This window comes from Pristiophorus japonicus, chromosome 18 (assembly GCF_044704955.1).
Source record: "Pristiophorus japonicus isolate sPriJap1 chromosome 18, sPriJap1.hap1, whole genome shotgun sequence".
NCBI lineage: Eukaryota > Metazoa > Chordata > Chondrichthyes > Pristiophoridae > Pristiophorus > Pristiophorus japonicus.
The window spans coordinates 63,715,556-63,732,769 of NC_091994.1; the positions used below are offsets into that span (position 1 = coordinate 63,715,556).

At 45.7% G+C, this 17,214-nt stretch overlaps 1 protein-coding gene across 1 annotated transcript in view; it reads left to right on the forward strand.

Annotated features, from left to right (window-relative positions):
* Positions 1–6,015: 6,015 nt before the first annotated feature.
* LOC139229052 (tyrosine-protein kinase STYK1) overlaps positions 6,016–17,214 on the forward strand; it is a 123,103-nt gene continuing 111,904 nt past the window's right edge. Inside the window, exon 1 of the mRNA XM_070860714.1 lies at positions 6,016–6,133. Coding sequence (XP_070716815.1) covers positions 6,016–6,133 — 118 coding nt within the window. The remainder of the gene's footprint in view (positions 6,134–17,214) is intronic.

Consider the following 17,214-nt stretch of genomic DNA (forward strand, 5'->3'; position numbering starts at 1 on the left):
AATCCTAGAATTGAGTAATGTCGGAAAATGGGGGTTGAATAAATGACTGAAAACAACCGAAGGAATGAGGAAATCAGTGATCAACTGGAGAGACAGGCAGGAAGAGGAAATTAGAACATTTTAATCGAGAATTTTGTTAAATGGTACAACTAACTAGAACTTGCATTTATATAGTGCCTTTAATGCCCAAGGTCCTGCACAGCAGCACAATCAAACTAAAATGGACTTCTGCCACTGGATAAAGTTTCTCCTTATTTACTCAGAACCCCTCACGACTTGATCAAATCTCTTCGCCTTCTCTGCTCTAAGGAGAACAGCTTCTCCAATCTCACACGTCACTGAATGCCCTCGGTCCTGCCGCCATTCCAGTAAATCCCCTCTGCACCCTCTCTCGAACCTTCACACATCCTGCCTAAAGTGGGGTGGCCAGAATTGGCCACAATACTCCAGCTGGGGCCTAACCAGTGTTTTAAAAAGGTTTAGCATAACTTCCTGGCTTTTGTTCTCTATGCCTCTGTTTATAAAGCCAAGGATTCTGTATGTTTTTTTTTAAAACAGCCTTTTCTGTTTGTCCTGCCAGTTTCAAAGATTTGAGTACATACAGCCCCAGGCCTCTCTCTGCACATCCTTTATTTAAAGTCATTTAGCTTATATTGCCTCTTATTCTTCACACCAAAATGCTTCCCTTCACACATGTTAAATTGCCTGTGTCGTCCTGAAGTCTAACTATCCTCCTCGTTGTTTCTAACATCTTCAAGCGCTGGCTCATCATTTCACTGAAGTCTTTTGTTAAACTAGCTATTGAAAATTCGGCACTGAATTGATGCAGTTGGCATTTGTTTTACCCTGGAATCTAAACGGAGGAAATTTGCTCAAGGTCTTGTTTAAAAAGTATCCAAGGATCCGTGTAAAAAATGTACGATGACGTTTATTAAATGACTTCAAATCCTTGAATGATGAACTTTACTGAATGCCCCAAGTCTTCAAAAACAATCTCAAAATGGGGAGTACAGGTGTTCTCATCCCGGATTCTAACACATCTTCAATAAACAGTCCTAAAATGATAAGAATATGAATATTCATCTCGAAGTTGCATTTAGTTACAATTATTTCACATCACCTGCTGAATCTACCCAGAAGCTCATCTTAAAACAATTAAAATGTAAGTGATTGGAGAGAGAGCTGGTATTGGCTGCACTCGGTAAACATTTAAGTTTACTGAAGGTAGGTTTAAAAGGCCTCCAAAATGTAACGGAGACCCGACTGCAGATTTATACGCAGCTTGTAATGTAACTGCACCCGAACACATTTCATCTCCCAGACAGAAGCTCAACCCTCAGCTCCAGGATAAAGAGAAACGAACGTGCATTTATATCGCGTCGTTTACAACAAGTGCTTCCTCAATCTGAGGAGGTACCACCAACCTCAGGACGTCCCAAAGCGCTTTGCAGCCAATGAAGTATTTTTGGAGTGTAGTCATTGTTGTAATGTGGGAAACGCTGCAGCCAATTTGCGCACAGCAAGCTCCCACACACAGGATAGTGACCAGATAATCTGTGTTGATGATGTTGGTTGAGGGATAACTATTGGCCAAAACACGGTGACTTCCGGACTGGACGTGGAGAGGGAGCAGGCGGATAGCCCGAGACTGAGGGTCCGCGGTGCGTTAAGCTTTGCCACGAACCATGCCAATACCTTTGTTGTATTTTGGGCTTGGAGTTTGATTGGACCATTTGTGAGGGTGTGATTGGTGGTACCTCCACAGATTGAGGAAGCACTTGTCTGGCCCAGCTTCAATTAAAACCGTTCCAGACAAGAGTCTGACACCAAACCTAACACAAGATATCCCACGCTGCGATAGAATTGGGCTTGTAATTGCCAGGTGAATTCAAAGGTTACTCCCTTCATTTCAGGTTTGCCCACAAATCTGAGTGAATGACTGGCACTGGGACTGTGGAGCCACACCCGCGCACTGTGCGTCATGTCCTCCGGCAGGTGAGCTAAAGCAGGGACCTCCCTCACCTGTCCAGGGGATAACCTACCGTCAGACACACACGGAACAACTCCTAACCAGTGCCAGGAATGTACATCTCCAACTACAGGCTGTGCGTTGAGAGTTAGCCCTGCTGCAACAACACAGTGTGTATTTGCAGCGTATTGTCCATGCGATGGGCAGTGAGAGGCCATCTATCACCCTGGACACCGCTACACTGAGAATCCGCCGACTACATCCCTCTCCCTCCGACACCCGGTACTGTGCAACATGCTGCTTTCTCTCTCTTTAAATGCAAAGTTTGGCTTGTAGATCTGTGAATTAAAGATTGCTTGCTCCCTGTGTGTGGCCATGGAAACCTGCCTGGGGATTTCAGCCCATCCGTTACACTCGCTCTCTCAACCTTCAATCCTCAGCCTCTCAACAGTCGCTGTCCACTTATATTTATTTGTTGATTTTCGATTTCTGTTTTCTCGGAGATGCGCCGGAGAAATGTTAACTTTTCCCGCTGTGTGGGACATTTCCATACTGTATTGATAAAGTTGCGGATCGGATTGCTGCTCTCTGTGTCTGAGTGCGCAGGTTTCAGCTGGAAATAGCTCCCACTGGCCAATTTCAGGGTCTCCTCACTTGGAGCCGCTTCCCAGAGACCGCACAGAAATGTGGCCTATCCTAAACAACAGAATATCCTGAGAACATTGAGGTCAGGCAGCATCTGTGGGGAGAGGAACAGAGTTACCATTTCAGGTCGATGACCTTCTCAGAACTCCCAGGGCAGGTACAAGGGGGTTAGGTTCAGAGTAAAGCTCCCTCTACACTGTCCCCATCAAACACTCCCAGGGCAGGTACAGCACGGGGTTAGATACAGAGTAAAGCTCCCTCTACACTGTCCCCATCAAACACTCCCAGGGCAGGTACAGCACGGGGTTAGATACAGAGTAAAGCTCCCTCTACACTGTCCCCATCAAACACTCCCAGGGCAGGTACAGCACGGGGTTAGATACAGAGTAAAGCTCCCTCTACACTGTCCCCATCAAACACTCCCAGGGCAGGTACAGCACGGGGTTAGATACAGAGTAAAGCTCCCTCTACACTGTCCCCATCAAACACTCCCAGGGCAGGTACAGCACGGGGTTAGATACAGAGTAAAGCTCCCTCTACACTGTCCCCATCAAACACTCCCAGGGCAGGTACAGCACGGGGTTAGATACAGAGTAAAGCTCCCTAGACACTATCCCATCAAACACTCCCAGGGCAGGTACAGCACGGGGTTAGATAGAGTAAAGCTCCCTCTACATGGCCCATGACGAAAGGCCATCGACCTGAAACATTAACTTTGTCTCTCTCCACTGATCCTCCCTGATCTGCTGAGTATTTCCAGCATTTTTAATTAAAGGGTTCCATTTTGCTTGTGGCATATGGTAAGTTGCACAGATTCTGTTCAGAACCTACTGAAAGGTTTAAGATTCATGTCACAGACCGTGAGATTGAACCTTGGCATTTCGCCATTTGACTGACTCCCAGGCATGACTCGGGCGGTTTCTGGTTGCTCCTGGCAGGCTTTCGCAATCAAATTGTGTGGTCTGTAGTGTGTGTGTAATTGTCAAGAGTTAATTTCCAGGCAGTTCACGGCCATGGTAAAGCTTAATGATTCTTGTACCCCCACCCTGTGTTATCCTCATATCACCCCAACTAATCGAGGGTTCAATATAAAGTGCAACGTGTTCCAGGAAAAGTTTCGGTGGTACTGGATGAAGTACAAATAACTGGAGGTAGAAGCCGTAAGTGAACATTCCGACATTGCAGGGACCGGGCTGGGAGCAGTAGATGGAGTTGACGGGTTCAGGATTAAAGCTGGGGTTGGTGGGTTTACTGTAATCTGCATCCCCTGACAACCTTCATTTCAGATTTGGGCTGTAGAAGGCTAGGGTTGTTCTGGGTCTGCTGAAAGGAAGGCCAATCAATCGGAATATTATGTAACAGTCCAGCAGATAAGATGCAGTCTTCCCAATTATGCTTGGATGTTGTTGGGAAATCTGAATATTCATGAGTGACCTATAGGGAGTAAGAGATGGGGTCAATTATAGGAGCAGGAGGAGCCTCTTTGATTACTTTTTGTACCTGTGCACTAGCTTTTAGTGATTTGTGTACATTGATACCTAAATCCCTTTGCTCCTCACAGCTCCTAGTCTCTGACCATAATAAAATATTCCAATTCATCTTTCTCTGATCTAAAACACTTCCCTGCATTGAACTCCATCTGCCAGAATTTTGCCCACTCACTTAGTCTGTCTATGTCCCATTGTTACCTTCCCCCTCTCATCAATCCTAATTTAGTGCCATCTGCAAACTTGGATATGCAACTCTCTCTTTCTCATCCAAGTCTTCAATACATATGATGAAAAACAGATCCCTGGAGAACACCACTGGTCATATCCTTCCAATCAGAGTAAATTCCCTTTATCCCTATTATTTTGCCTCATCATCATAGGCGGTCCCTCAAACGAGGATGACTTGCTTCCACACCAAAAGTTTGCAGATGTTTCAGTGGAGGACCCGATATTCCAGTGCTGAACTCCAGGAGTGGAAGATGTCTGTGCATGAACAAGACTGAACTGGAGTGAGATGTTTACCTTTGGCAAACAGATATTTCTCCTACCTCCCAATCAATGCCACATGACTTGTCCAGCTTAAGTCCCATTATTTACTTAATTACTTTTTAAAAATCCACTAAGTTGCTCTCCATTTATACTTGGGTTCCCTTGTACCGCTTTTTTTTATTTCAAAATATACTTTATTCATAAAAAAATCTGTACAGTACATTCAAAGGCATTTCAATACCTTTAGCTGCGGTCAGCAATCCCATACACTATTATTTGGGTGCTGACGGCAGTTCCGTTCGTTACATTTCCTTGTTTTCCAGTTCAAGTGCAATTCGGTCCAATACGGGATACCTTGTAGTACATTTAACAAATTACATTACGTGTCACTATACAGTACATGGAATGGGTGACGGTACATTTACATTTTTTTTTTCTTTTCAACATGCATTTCGCAACAGACCTTGCATTGTACATGGCACTACATAGGTGTTTACAGATCATAGTGCTCCATGTACACAAAAAGTAAATTACAAATACAGCCCGAGGGGCGTTTTGTACTGATTCCTGCCCCCGGGTTTACCGTGGCAGAAGGGCTTTAAACTGTGGCCCTTCCCCACCGTGCCTTTGCGGCGACTGCACCAATTTTAAGTGCGTCCCTCAGCACGTAATCCTGGATCTTGGATTGCGCCAATCTGCAACACGCAGACATGGTCATCTCCTTGCTCTGGAAGACCAGCAAGTTTCGGCAAGACCAAAGTGCGTCTTTGACTGAGTTGATGGCCCTCCAACAGCAGATGATGTCTGTCTCGGTGTGTGTCCCTGGGAACAGCCCGTAGAGCACAGAGTCCTGTGTTACAGAGCTACTTGGGATGAACCTCGACAGCAACCACTGCATCTCTTTCGAAACCTGCCTTGCAAAGGCGCAATCCTGAAGGAGGTGGGTGACAGTCTCGTCTGCCCCACAGCCAACTCGGGGGCAGCGTGCCGTGCTGCTGAGATGTCGGCTGTGCATGAACGCTCTGACAGGTAAGGCCCTCCTCACCGCCAACCAAGCTACGTCTTGGTGCTTGTATGAAAGCTCTGGCGATGAGACGTTCTGCCAAATAAGTTCGACAGTCCACTCAAGGAACCACCCGACAGGGTCCACCCTCTCCTTCTTTCGTAGGGCGTCCAGGACCTTACGTGCTGACCACCCTTGTACCGCTGGTACTTGTCCAATTCCTCTACTGTGAAAATGGATACAGAGAGGCCGATATTAACAACCTGCCCCTCTCTTTTTCCCCCACCCCCCAATAGGCATGGCATGGTTGCGGACGTTAAAAATCATGAAACACGATCCCAACCTGCCAAGTACGTGACTGCCGGCATTATTACTGTGTCCCATCCGGGAGAGGCGGGAATCTTCATTAGAATATTTAAATGAGTTACCCACAGTGCAGTTGGGAGCCTGATATAAATATACTATCTGACAGCCAGATTTTCCAGGACTCAGGAAACTCGGCAACTGAACTAAGCCGTGAGCGGCTAGCTGCTAAAGGTAAGTGCTTTTTATAACACGGCTTTTGGACCAGGAAGAGCAGGCATGCTACCCCCGGACCCTCCAGCAAACTTCCTGCCAATCGGGGCCTCTCCTCCCTGCTGTGAGCTCATCAGGAATCTCCCCTTGCCCCCCGCCCCCACCTCTATCCTATCCTCTAAATTACGTGCAATGTCAGTATCTGAGCTGGTGGCATCGAGTGATGGTGTTTCTTCATCTTCACTGTTGCTCTTCCTCCACTCCCTGGACAGGTTGCAGTTCTTGGGTATCTGAAAGGGACAAGGGTAAGATTGTGGGATGAGGGAGAAGTGCTATGTGAGAAGGATGATTAGGTATGCGATACCCTCATCTTCAGTAGCTTCAGCCCCACCGTTGGGCACGACCTCAGCAATGGCCCTTTCCATAATGGTCAGCGTTGACCCCCTCATGGCAATTAAAACCTGCAGGCGCACCTCTCCCCCTCTGCTTAGTTTCTGCTGCTCCCTGGATGTGCGCCACCTTCTCCTGCAAGAAAGAGGGAAGTGTGTCAGTGAGTGTTGTGCAATATGTTTAGGTGATGTGGTTATCATGGTTGAATAGGTGCCAGCTGCGAAATGTCAGTCTTGCAATGTGTTAAGTGTGTGAGGATGAGGTGTAGCATTTGAATGTTAGGTATGAGTCCTGATTGATAGAGATTGTTGGTCAGTGAGTGATGGGGGTGTGGTGAATTGAGCAGTGACTGAGGCTCGTGGTGCAATTGGTGAGATATGGTATCTGAAGATGCAAGCACTGAACTTGACCACTCCTGTAAGATAATTAAACTTCTTCCATGTTCGTGGAGCTATACTCCTGGCATTGACCTCCTCTGCTATCTCTTGCCACTGCCTTCTGAGCTCCAGCCACAATGCACCTCCCCTTTAAGAGGTGCAGGCCAGCTTTAAGTAGTGCAGGCTAGCTTTAAGTACTGCTAGCCACTCACGATGGAAGTATAGTGAACAGTGAGGAGCATAGTGATAGATGTCAGGAGGACACAGATAACAGGCTGGTGGAATGGGCGGATACATGGCTAATCAAATTTAATGCAGAAAAGTGCAAAGTGATATATTTTGGTAGGAAGAATGAGAGGCAATATAAAGTGCAATTCTAAAGGGGATGCAGGCACAGAGAGTCCTGGGGGCATATGTGCATAAATCGTTGAAGGTGGCAGGGTAGGTTCAGAAAGCGGTTAAAAAAAACCATATGGGATTCTGGGCTTCATAAATAGAGTAATTGAGTACAAAAGAAAGGAAGTTATGATGAACCATTATAAAACACTGGTTTGGCCTCAACTGGAGTTTGGTGTCCAATTTTGGGTGCCACATTTTAGGAAGGATGTGAAGGTTATAGAGAGGGTGCAGAAAAGATTTACAAAAATGGTTCCAGGGATGAGGGACTTCAGTTACGCGGATAGACTGGAGAAGCTGGGGTTGTTCACCTTAGAGGAGATTTGATCGAGGTGTTCAAAATCATGAGGGGTCTAAACAGAGTAGATAGAGAGAAACTGTTTCCACTGGCAGAAGGGTCGGGAACAGAGGACACAGATTTAAGGTGATTGGCAGAAGAACCAAAGGCGATATGAGGCAAAGCTTTTTTACGCAGCGAGTGGTTAGGATCTGGAATGCATGGCCTGAGAGGGTGGTGGAGGCAGACTCAATCGTGATTTTCAAAAGGGAATTGGATAAGTACCTGAGAGAAAAAAAATTGCAGGGCTACGGGGAAAGGGTGGGGGAGTGGGACTGGCTGAGGTGCTCTTGCAGAGAGCCGGCACGGGCTCGACGGGCCGAATGGCCTCCGTCGGTCCTATAACCATTCTATGATTCTACGATATCGGGCACTTGCTGATGCGTGCAGCCGATGAGCAGTGCGGGGAGAGCTGGCTGCACACACAAATCTTGGTGAAGGTGGCGTATTGCCTGCATTACACTGAACGGATGCCCAGCACTGTATTCGGGGCAATCCAATTCAATCCCTATTGGCTCCTTGCTGATCTTATGGATGCATTTACCAGTCCACATGTAGAGGTTTATTGGGAGCCAGTGTAATTGTGGTTTAGTAATGTTTCCGAGATTGCTCTGGTTTCATTTAAGATGCAACCGTGACTTTCGTCGCTCTTCTGCCTTTTGATTGGTGCCAACAAAATTGCTGTGGGAGCCTCTCCCTCTCTGGGCAGTTTAACGTTCTCCCATCTCCAATACAGATGGGAAAAAGGAGGAAAGTAACTGGTGGTTTTCTTTTGAGAAATGAGAGAGAGAGATTTGGTGGGAAACAAAGTAAAATATAAAAAATGCAAAAACTAGGAAAAGGGGCAACAATCGGAGAATTGAACTTCAGTAGAACATTTTTAAAAAGAAAAATTATTTTTATAGCTTGGGATTTGTGTTTGATAAATTACTGTAATGTGTTTAGTTTTTAATGTGAGCCCAGGAGGCAATCATTTCTCTGGGCTTGTTGTCGATCCAACGATTAAAGCTGTATCTGTTGTTTTCAGTGTAGTTTGGCCAGATTTTTAAAGTCTGTGGCAGAATCTTTGTTTTACTTGACATGTACTTGATATGTACAGTTCCAATGTAGCAGGGATGAATCGATGGGAGATTGAAAAGACTAGTCAACTTGGCTGCATCCTTTCACACTACGAACATGTTCTTGCTCAATATGTTGTTTTTTGCACTTTGACACTATTCAATGTTTTAATTAGTCATGCTAAAGATGATATTTCTGTAAACACAAGCCTGTTGATTTTGTTCTTAGTAAATGAAGATTTGAGTGGCAATAATTACATTTAGTAAGAATCATTCCTCCTTTACAGGCAGTGAATAGACTGACGGGTCACTTCAGTGTAGGTAACCTTCCCAATGGTGCAAAGCTATTGATGTCTCATCTCTCGCTATTAGTTTTTAATATTTACGTGATTTAGCTGAGTGGGTAGCACTCGTGCCTCTGAGTCAGAAGGTTGTTGGTTCAAATCTGACTCCAGAGACTTAAGAACATAGCCTCGGTTGACATTCGAAGCACAGTGCTGAGGGAGTGCTGCACGGTTGGAGGTGCCATCTTTCAATGAGACATTAAACCTAGCCTAATATAAAAACAGAAAATGCTGGAAATACTCAGCAGGTCAGGCTGCATCTGTGGAGAGAGAAACAAAGTTAATAAGAAAATTAAAAAAAATAGGAGCAGGAGTTGGCCATTTGGCCCCTTGAGCCTGCTCCGCCATTTAATAAGATCGAGGCTGATTTGATCTTGGCCTCAACTCCACTTCCCTGCCTGCTCCCCATAAACCTTGACTCAGCTATTTTTAAAAATCCGTCTATCTCTACCTTTAAATATATTCGATGACCCAGCCTCAATGGCTCTGTGGTAGAAAATTCCACAGATTCACAGCCCTCATCTCTGTTTTAAATGGGCGGCCCCTTATTCTGAGACTATGCCCCTCCAGTTCTAGATTCCCCCATGAAGGGAAATATCCTCTCTACATCTACCCTGTCCAGCCCCCTCAGAATCTTATATGTTTCGATAGGATTACCTCTCATTCTTCTAAACTCCAATGTAGAGGCCCGACCTGCTCAACCTATCCCCATAAGTCAAACCCCTCATCTCAGGAATCAACCCAGTGAACCTTCTCTGAACCGTCTCCAATGCAAGTATATCCTTCCTTAAATAAGGAGACCAAAACTGTATGCAGTACTCCAGGTGTGGCCTCACCAATACCCTATACAATTATAGCAAGACTTCCCTGCTTTTATACTCTATCCCCCTTGCAATAAAGGCCAACATTCCATTTGCTTTCTTGATTACTTACTGTACCTGCATGCTCACTTTTTGTGTTTCATATACAAGGACCCCCAGGTCTCTACTGCAGCATTTTGTAATCGCTCCCCATTTAAATAATAATTTGCATTTTTATTCTTCATACCAAAATGGATAACCTCACATTTTCCCACATTATACTCCATCTGCCACATTTTTGCCCACTCACTTAGCCTGTCTATATCCCTTTGCAGATTCTTTGTGTCCGCTTCACAACTTGGTTTCCCACCTATCTTTGTATCATCAAATTTGGCTACATTATACTCGGTCCCTTCATCCAAGTCATTAATATAGATTGTAACTAGTTGAGGCCCCAGCACTGATCCCTGTGGCACCCCACTAGTTACAGTTTGCCAACCGAAAAATGACCCATTTATCCCGACTCTCTTTTCTGTTAGTAAGCCAATCCTCAGTCCATGCTAATATATTACTCCTAACCCCATGAGCTCTTACCTTGTGCAGTAACCTCGTATGTGGCTCCTTATCAAATACCTTCTGAAAGTTCAAACACACAACATCCACTGGTTCCCTGCTCGCTACATCCTCAAAGGAGTCTTACAAATTTGTCATAAAACCATGCTGACTCTGCCTGACTGTATTACGATTTTCTAAATATCCTGCTACTGCTTCCTTAATAATGGACTCCAGCATTTTCCCAACCACAGATGTTAGGCTAACTAGTCTATAATTTCTTGTTTTCTGTCTCCCTCGTACTTAAATAGGGGCGTTATATTTGCGGTTTTCCAATCCGCTGGGACCTCTCCAGAATCCAGGGAATTTTGGTAAATTACAATCAATGCATCCACTATCTCTGTAGCCACTTCTTTTAAGATCGCAGGATGCAGGCCACCTGGTCCAAAGGACTTGCCCATCTTGTTTTCTGTTTCCCCCCTCCCTATAGCCCCTTGATTATCAATAATTCGGATGCTTTTAGTGTCTTTTACCATGAAAACCAATACAAAATATTTGTTCAATGTCTCTGCCATTTCCCTGTTTCCCATTATTAATTCCCCAGTCTCATACTTGAAAGGACCAATGTTTACTTTAGCCACTCTCTTCCTTTTTATATACCTGTAGAAGCTCTTACTGTCTGTTTTTATATTTCTTGCTAGTTTACTCTCATAATCTATCTACTCTCTCGATGATTCTTTTAGTCATCCTTTGCTGGTTTAAAAATGTTTCCCAATCCTCTGGCCTTCCACTAATCTTCACAACATTGTATGCCATTGTTTTCAATTTGATACCATCCTTTATTTTCTTAGTTAGACACGGAAGATTCATCCTTCTCTTGGAGTCTCTTTTTCAATGGAATATATCTTTGCTGAGAGTTATGAAATATCTCCTTTAAATGTCTGTTCCTGCTTTCCTACCGTCTTGCCCTTTAATCCATTTTCCCAGCCCACTTTAGCCCACTCTGTCTCCATACCTTTTGTAATTGCCTTCATTTAAGGATGTGCTTATTTGTACTGCAAGAATGGCTGTCATGCTCAACCCTTTGTCTATGATTGGTCCCCTTGGAGGACAAGCCATACCAATGTGTAACTGGAACCGCCCATTCCAAGGTCTCACTGACTTTGCAAATTGTAACTCGATCTACTTTGACTTCCTGAAGCGACAGAAGACAGCAAGGGCCAGCCAAAGTACCTTACCCCAGTCCAAGTGTATCCTCCCCATCCCCCCCCCCCCACCCCACCATAGATGGGGCAAGCATTGTGTACGGATTGTTAATAGGTTTAGAAACATAGAAATTTATAGCGCAGAAGGAGGCCTTTTCAGCCCATCTTGTCCGCGCCGGCCGACAAAGAGCCGCACGGCCCTTGGTCTGCAGCCCTGAAGGTTACATATAAACCTATGAACAATGGCGGAAAGGCAAAGAGCACCCAGCCTAACCAGTCTGCCTCACACAACTGCGACACCCCTTATACTGAAACATTCGACACTCCACCCCAACCGGAGCCATGTGATCTCCTGGGAGAGGCAAAAACCAGATTAAAAACCCAGGCCAATTGGGGAGAAAAAATCTGGCAAAATTCCTCTCCGACCCATCCAGGAGATCACCTCGGCCATATTCGATTCCCTGCAGTACTTACCATTATATCTGCACCGGCCAACAAAAGGTTATCCAGCCCTCCCTCAAATCTCCTCTAAACCTTCCACCAACCACGTTAAAACTATGGGTATGAAGTGAATAGTGACAGTGTCATGACTTCTGGGTATCATCCACTCCAACTATATTCCTTGAAGCGGGTTGGAAGAACTGTCTTCCCTAAGTTCCCTCTCTTTTCCCCCCCCCCCCCCCACCGCACTGGTCTCGATCTCCAGGGCTCGGCGCTCCTCCTGTATGTGGGTCCCGATCCCGCCACTGCCCTCGTCCATGCTTCAATTGGCTACCTGGATTCTGACATCAATTCCATCGCCCTCCTCGATTCCGTCGCACCCTCTAGGATGGCCTAGCTGATGCTGTATTCTCGTAAGTTGAGTGAGCACCAGTAATGATATACACTAGTGTAGAGCCCCAAGAAGCTCATTACTAGATCTAGTCAGATCCATTCTCCTTCATAGAAACATAGAAAGTAGGTGCAGCAGTCGGCCATTCGGCCTTTCGGCCCTTCAAGCCTGCACCACCATTCAATAAGATCATGGCTGATCATTCAACCTCAGTAACCCCTTCCTGCTTTCTCTCCATATTCCTTGATCCCTTTAGCCGTAAGGGCCATATCTAAGTCCCTTTTTGAATATATCTAATGAACTGGCCTCAACAACTTTCTGAGGTAGAGAATTCCACAGGTTCATAACTCTCTGAATGAAGAAGTTTCTCCTCATCTCAGTCCTAAATGGCTTATCCCTTACCCTTGGATTGTGACCCCTGGTTCTGGACTTCCCCAACGTCGGGAACATTCTTCCTGCCTCTAACCTGTCCAATCCCATCAGAATTTTATATATTTCTATGAGATCCCCTCTCATCTAAATCCCAGTGAATATAAGCCCAGTCAATCCAGTCTTTCTTCATATGTTAGTCCTGCCATCCCGGGAATCAGTCTGGTGAACCTTTGTTGCACTCCCTCAATAGCAAGAATGTCCTTCCTCAGATTAGGAGACCAAAAGTGTACACAATATTTAAGGTGTGGCCTCACCAAGGCCCTGTACAACTGCAGTAAGACCTCTCTGCTCCTATACTCAAATCCTCTCGCTATGAAGGCCAACATGCCATTTGCCTTCTTCACCGCCTGCTGTAACTGCATGCCAACTTTCAATGACTGATGTACCATGACACCCAGGTCTCGTTGCACCTCTGCTAATCTGATTGCCACCAGCTACCTATCCAGCAGAATAGTACTCCTGTAATCCCAGGAGGTCTAATTTCTCCTAAAAGTAGCCCATCAGACACTTTATTAACCATTATTTTGAAGTCAAGGTACATGTCTATCTTCATCCACTATTTTGGTCACGTCCTCAAAGAACTCAATTCTGTGTATGTTGCAGTTTAACAGCGCAGTGATGCACGTTAATTATTTCTGGCACTTGGTGATTATTTTTCCAGACACATACATCTGATAGTAGTCAACAGTATTGGCTTCGCAGACGTCATTCTGATATAATTCGAGCAAAGCCAGAAAATGAGACAACCTCTCAGTAGGCAGTTAGAGAAGCAATTTTGAGAGTGATGCCTTTGGTACAAGAACCGATTCTTTTAAGCTCAGAAAATACAAAATGAGAACTCAAACTATGGACAGAAATACTCTGCTCTTGTCCCAGTCTGTGAACAATGCTGCTCTGCTGCAGGAGCTATGAGTTTTGAGATGTGCACGTAATTCATTATATCCTGTTGTACGTGTTGCATACATCAACGTACCAGGGCCCTCCACAATCTGGTTCAATTTGACAAAACTAATTGTTGGCTTGAGCAATTCTCGTGCTCTGATCCGCCAAGGTAACCAACAAACATTGTTTGAAATTTCAGCTGTGGTGGTTGATTATTAACGGGGATTCTCCAGCTTCTTGCAAAGGTGCAATGTCATTGTTTAAACACGTTTGTATAAAATCTGACCGAATTACCCAGGGAACAGGTTTATTTGTCAAAGAAAAATAAAGATTCTTTGTTTCCTTTTATGAAGCTTCGTGATTATGTTGATCTCAAAGGGGTGGGATTTCTTATCACCCAGTTTCGTATTAAAGCCTCACCCAATGAGATGTGTTTTCTGAAAGTGATCAGGGGCTGCAGCAATTTGCACAAATTCTCCACTGTTCTTCATCCTGTCCCCACATCCCCGGTGCACAAGAATGCACCATCGTAGGCCACCCCGACCGATGTGAGAACATCTCTGCAGGTCGGGGCTATAGAGCAGGAGCATGCCACTGCAGCTTCCAGCGCAAGCCATTCCAAATTTGCAACGGCTTCGAGGTGGGTGATTGGGTGAGGTCATCAGGACCCAGGTCGCCGTTTGGAGCGTGGGCAGGAACATCGGCGGGGCCCTAGTACAGCAGAGGAGCAGGAAGGTCGTGGCAGACTTGCGACGAGTGATTGGGGCGGAGGAGTGATGAGGGATCGTAGCTGAGATTTGGTGGGTGATCGTGACGGAGGTTCGGCGAATGTTTGGTGCGGAGGTGCGGCGGGAGATCGTGGCGAAGGAGCGGCGAGATATCGTGGCGGAGGAGCGGTGAGAGATCATGGCAGAGATGCGACGAATGAGGGTATGGGGCCCAGAAGAGCCGAGGGCCCAGGGGCAGCACGGGTCAGCCCACACTGCGATATGTGAGCGCACTAGGTCCTTGCAGCAGAGCAGGTCTCCAGTCGTCCTAGTTAACCCATGCCACTGGATAAAGGCCTAGCTCTGTCAAGCCTGTGTGGTGGCTGATGTGCAACGGTCACCCCACGTTAAACAAATTCACGCACAGGCAATTTTCACCCCCTCAATTGGAGTTCAGGACTGGAACAGCGGGTCCTTCATTGAAACACCTGTGCACTCCTGTGGAAGCGAGTCATCCTCGTTCGAGGGACCACCTATGATGATGATGCACAAGAATGTCTGCTTTTGAACAGGGAAATCAGAACCAATGGGCATGAAGCATCAGTTCATAAAAATATAATTTAATGTTACGCTTGTTAATTCTTCCACATTAATTCAGACCACAAGAATGGATGGTTCCCACCTGAAATGGTCAGTCGTGTAGGTAGCGAATGGGTAACTGAATTTGTACCACACTGGTCTGGTGGCCTTCCCCACCCATATCTCAATTTTGGACACCCCAGTATCAAACGAAAATGAATAGCCCAGAGAGAGCACAGTGTAGATTCATCGGGGGATACCAGTGATGAGGAAAGGCTTGACGTAATGGGAGGATTTCCATTCGAGCGGAGAAGATTAGGAGGAGATTTGAGAAGTTTTTAAAGCTATGACGAGCTTTGATAGGATGATTAAGGAAAAACTGTTTCCTCTGGTTATTGGAAAGTAACAAGAAATTGTCAATTTAAAATTGTGACTGGGAGAGTCAGGCAAGAGTTTGGGAGGGAGGGTGTGGGGGGCGCGAGAGATCTTTTAGTGCAGAGAGTTGTTCAAGAATGGAATACGTAACTTCGAGAGTTGTTGAGGCAGAAACTATTGCCTGGCCTATTGAGGGGGATTATTATGACATTAAAGAAAGCACATTCCATATAATTCAAGCCCTGTGACTTTTCAGTCCCCTGTTTGATTTACTGCTAATAAATGCCAATAAAGGCTTTGTTTGAAATTATTTTCCTATAACTGGAAGGCTGTATCCAGTGGGGTTCCAGTGGGGTTCCGCAGGGCTCAGTGCTGGGTCCCTTGCTTTTTGTGGTATATATCAATGACTTGGACTTGAATGTTGGGGGTATGATTAAGAAGTTTGCAGATGACACTAAAATCAGCTGTGTGGTTGATAATGAAGAAGAAAGCTGCGGACTGCAGGAAGATATCAATGTACTGGTCAGGTGGGCAGAACAGTGGCAAATGGAATTCAATCTGGTTAAGTGTGAGGTAATGCATTTGGGGAGGGCTAACAAGGCAAGAGGATACACATTAAATGGTACAACACTGAAAAGTGTAGAGCAACAAAGGGACCTTGGAGTGCAGGTCCACAGATCCCTGAAGGTAGCAGGCCAGGTAGATAAGGTGGTTAAGAAGGCAAATGGAATACTTGCCTTTATTAGTCGAGGCATGGAACACAAGAGCAAGGAGGTTATGCTTGAACTGCATAAAACACTAGTTAGGCCACAGCTGGAGTACTGTGTGCAGTTCTGGTCACCACATTACAGGAAAGATGTGATTGCACTGGAAAGGGTCCAGAGGAGATTTACAAGAATGTTGCCTGGACTGGAGAATTTTAGCTATGAGGAAAGATTGGAGATGCTGTGTTTGTTTTCTTTGGAACAGAGGAGGCTGAGGGGAGACCTGATTGAGGTGTATAAAATTAAGAGGGGCCTGGATAGTGGATAGGAAGGACCTGTTTTGCTTGGCAGAGGGGTCAACAACCAGGGGACATAGAATTAAAGTAATTGGTCGAAGGTTTAGAGGGGATATGAGGGGAAATCTCTTCACCCAGAGGGTGGTGGGGGTCTGGAACTCACTGCCTGAAAGGGTGGTAGAGGCAGAAACCCTCACCACATATTTAAAGAAAATACTTGGATGTGCACTTAAAGTGCCGTATCCTACGGGGCTACAAACCAAGAGCCGGAAAGTGGGATTAGGCTGGATAGCTCTTGGTCCGCTGGCGCGGATATGATGGGCCGAAATGACAACCTTCCGTGCTGTAAATTTCTATAGAAACATAGAAATTTACAGCGCAGAAGGAGGCCATTTCGGCCCACCGTGTCCGTGCCGGCCGACAAAGAGCCGCACGGCCCTCGGTCAGCAGCCCTGAAGGTTACATATAAACCTATGAACAATGACGGAAAGGCAAAGAGCACCCAGCCCAACCAGTCTGCCTCACCACAACTGTGATGCCCCTTATACTGAAACATTCGACACTCCACCCCAATCGGAGCCATGTGATCTCCTGGGAGAGGCAAAAACCCAGGCCAATTTAGGGAGAAAAAATCTGGGAAAATTCCATTCCAACCCATCCAGGCGATTGAAACTAGTCCAGGAGATCACCATGGCTGTATTCTATTCCCTGCAGTACTTACCATTATATCTGCTCCGTCCAACAAAAGGTCATCCAGTCTAATCCCAATTACCAGCTCTAGGTCCGTAACCCTGCAGGTTACTGCACTTTAAGTGCCCATCCAACCATCTCTTAAA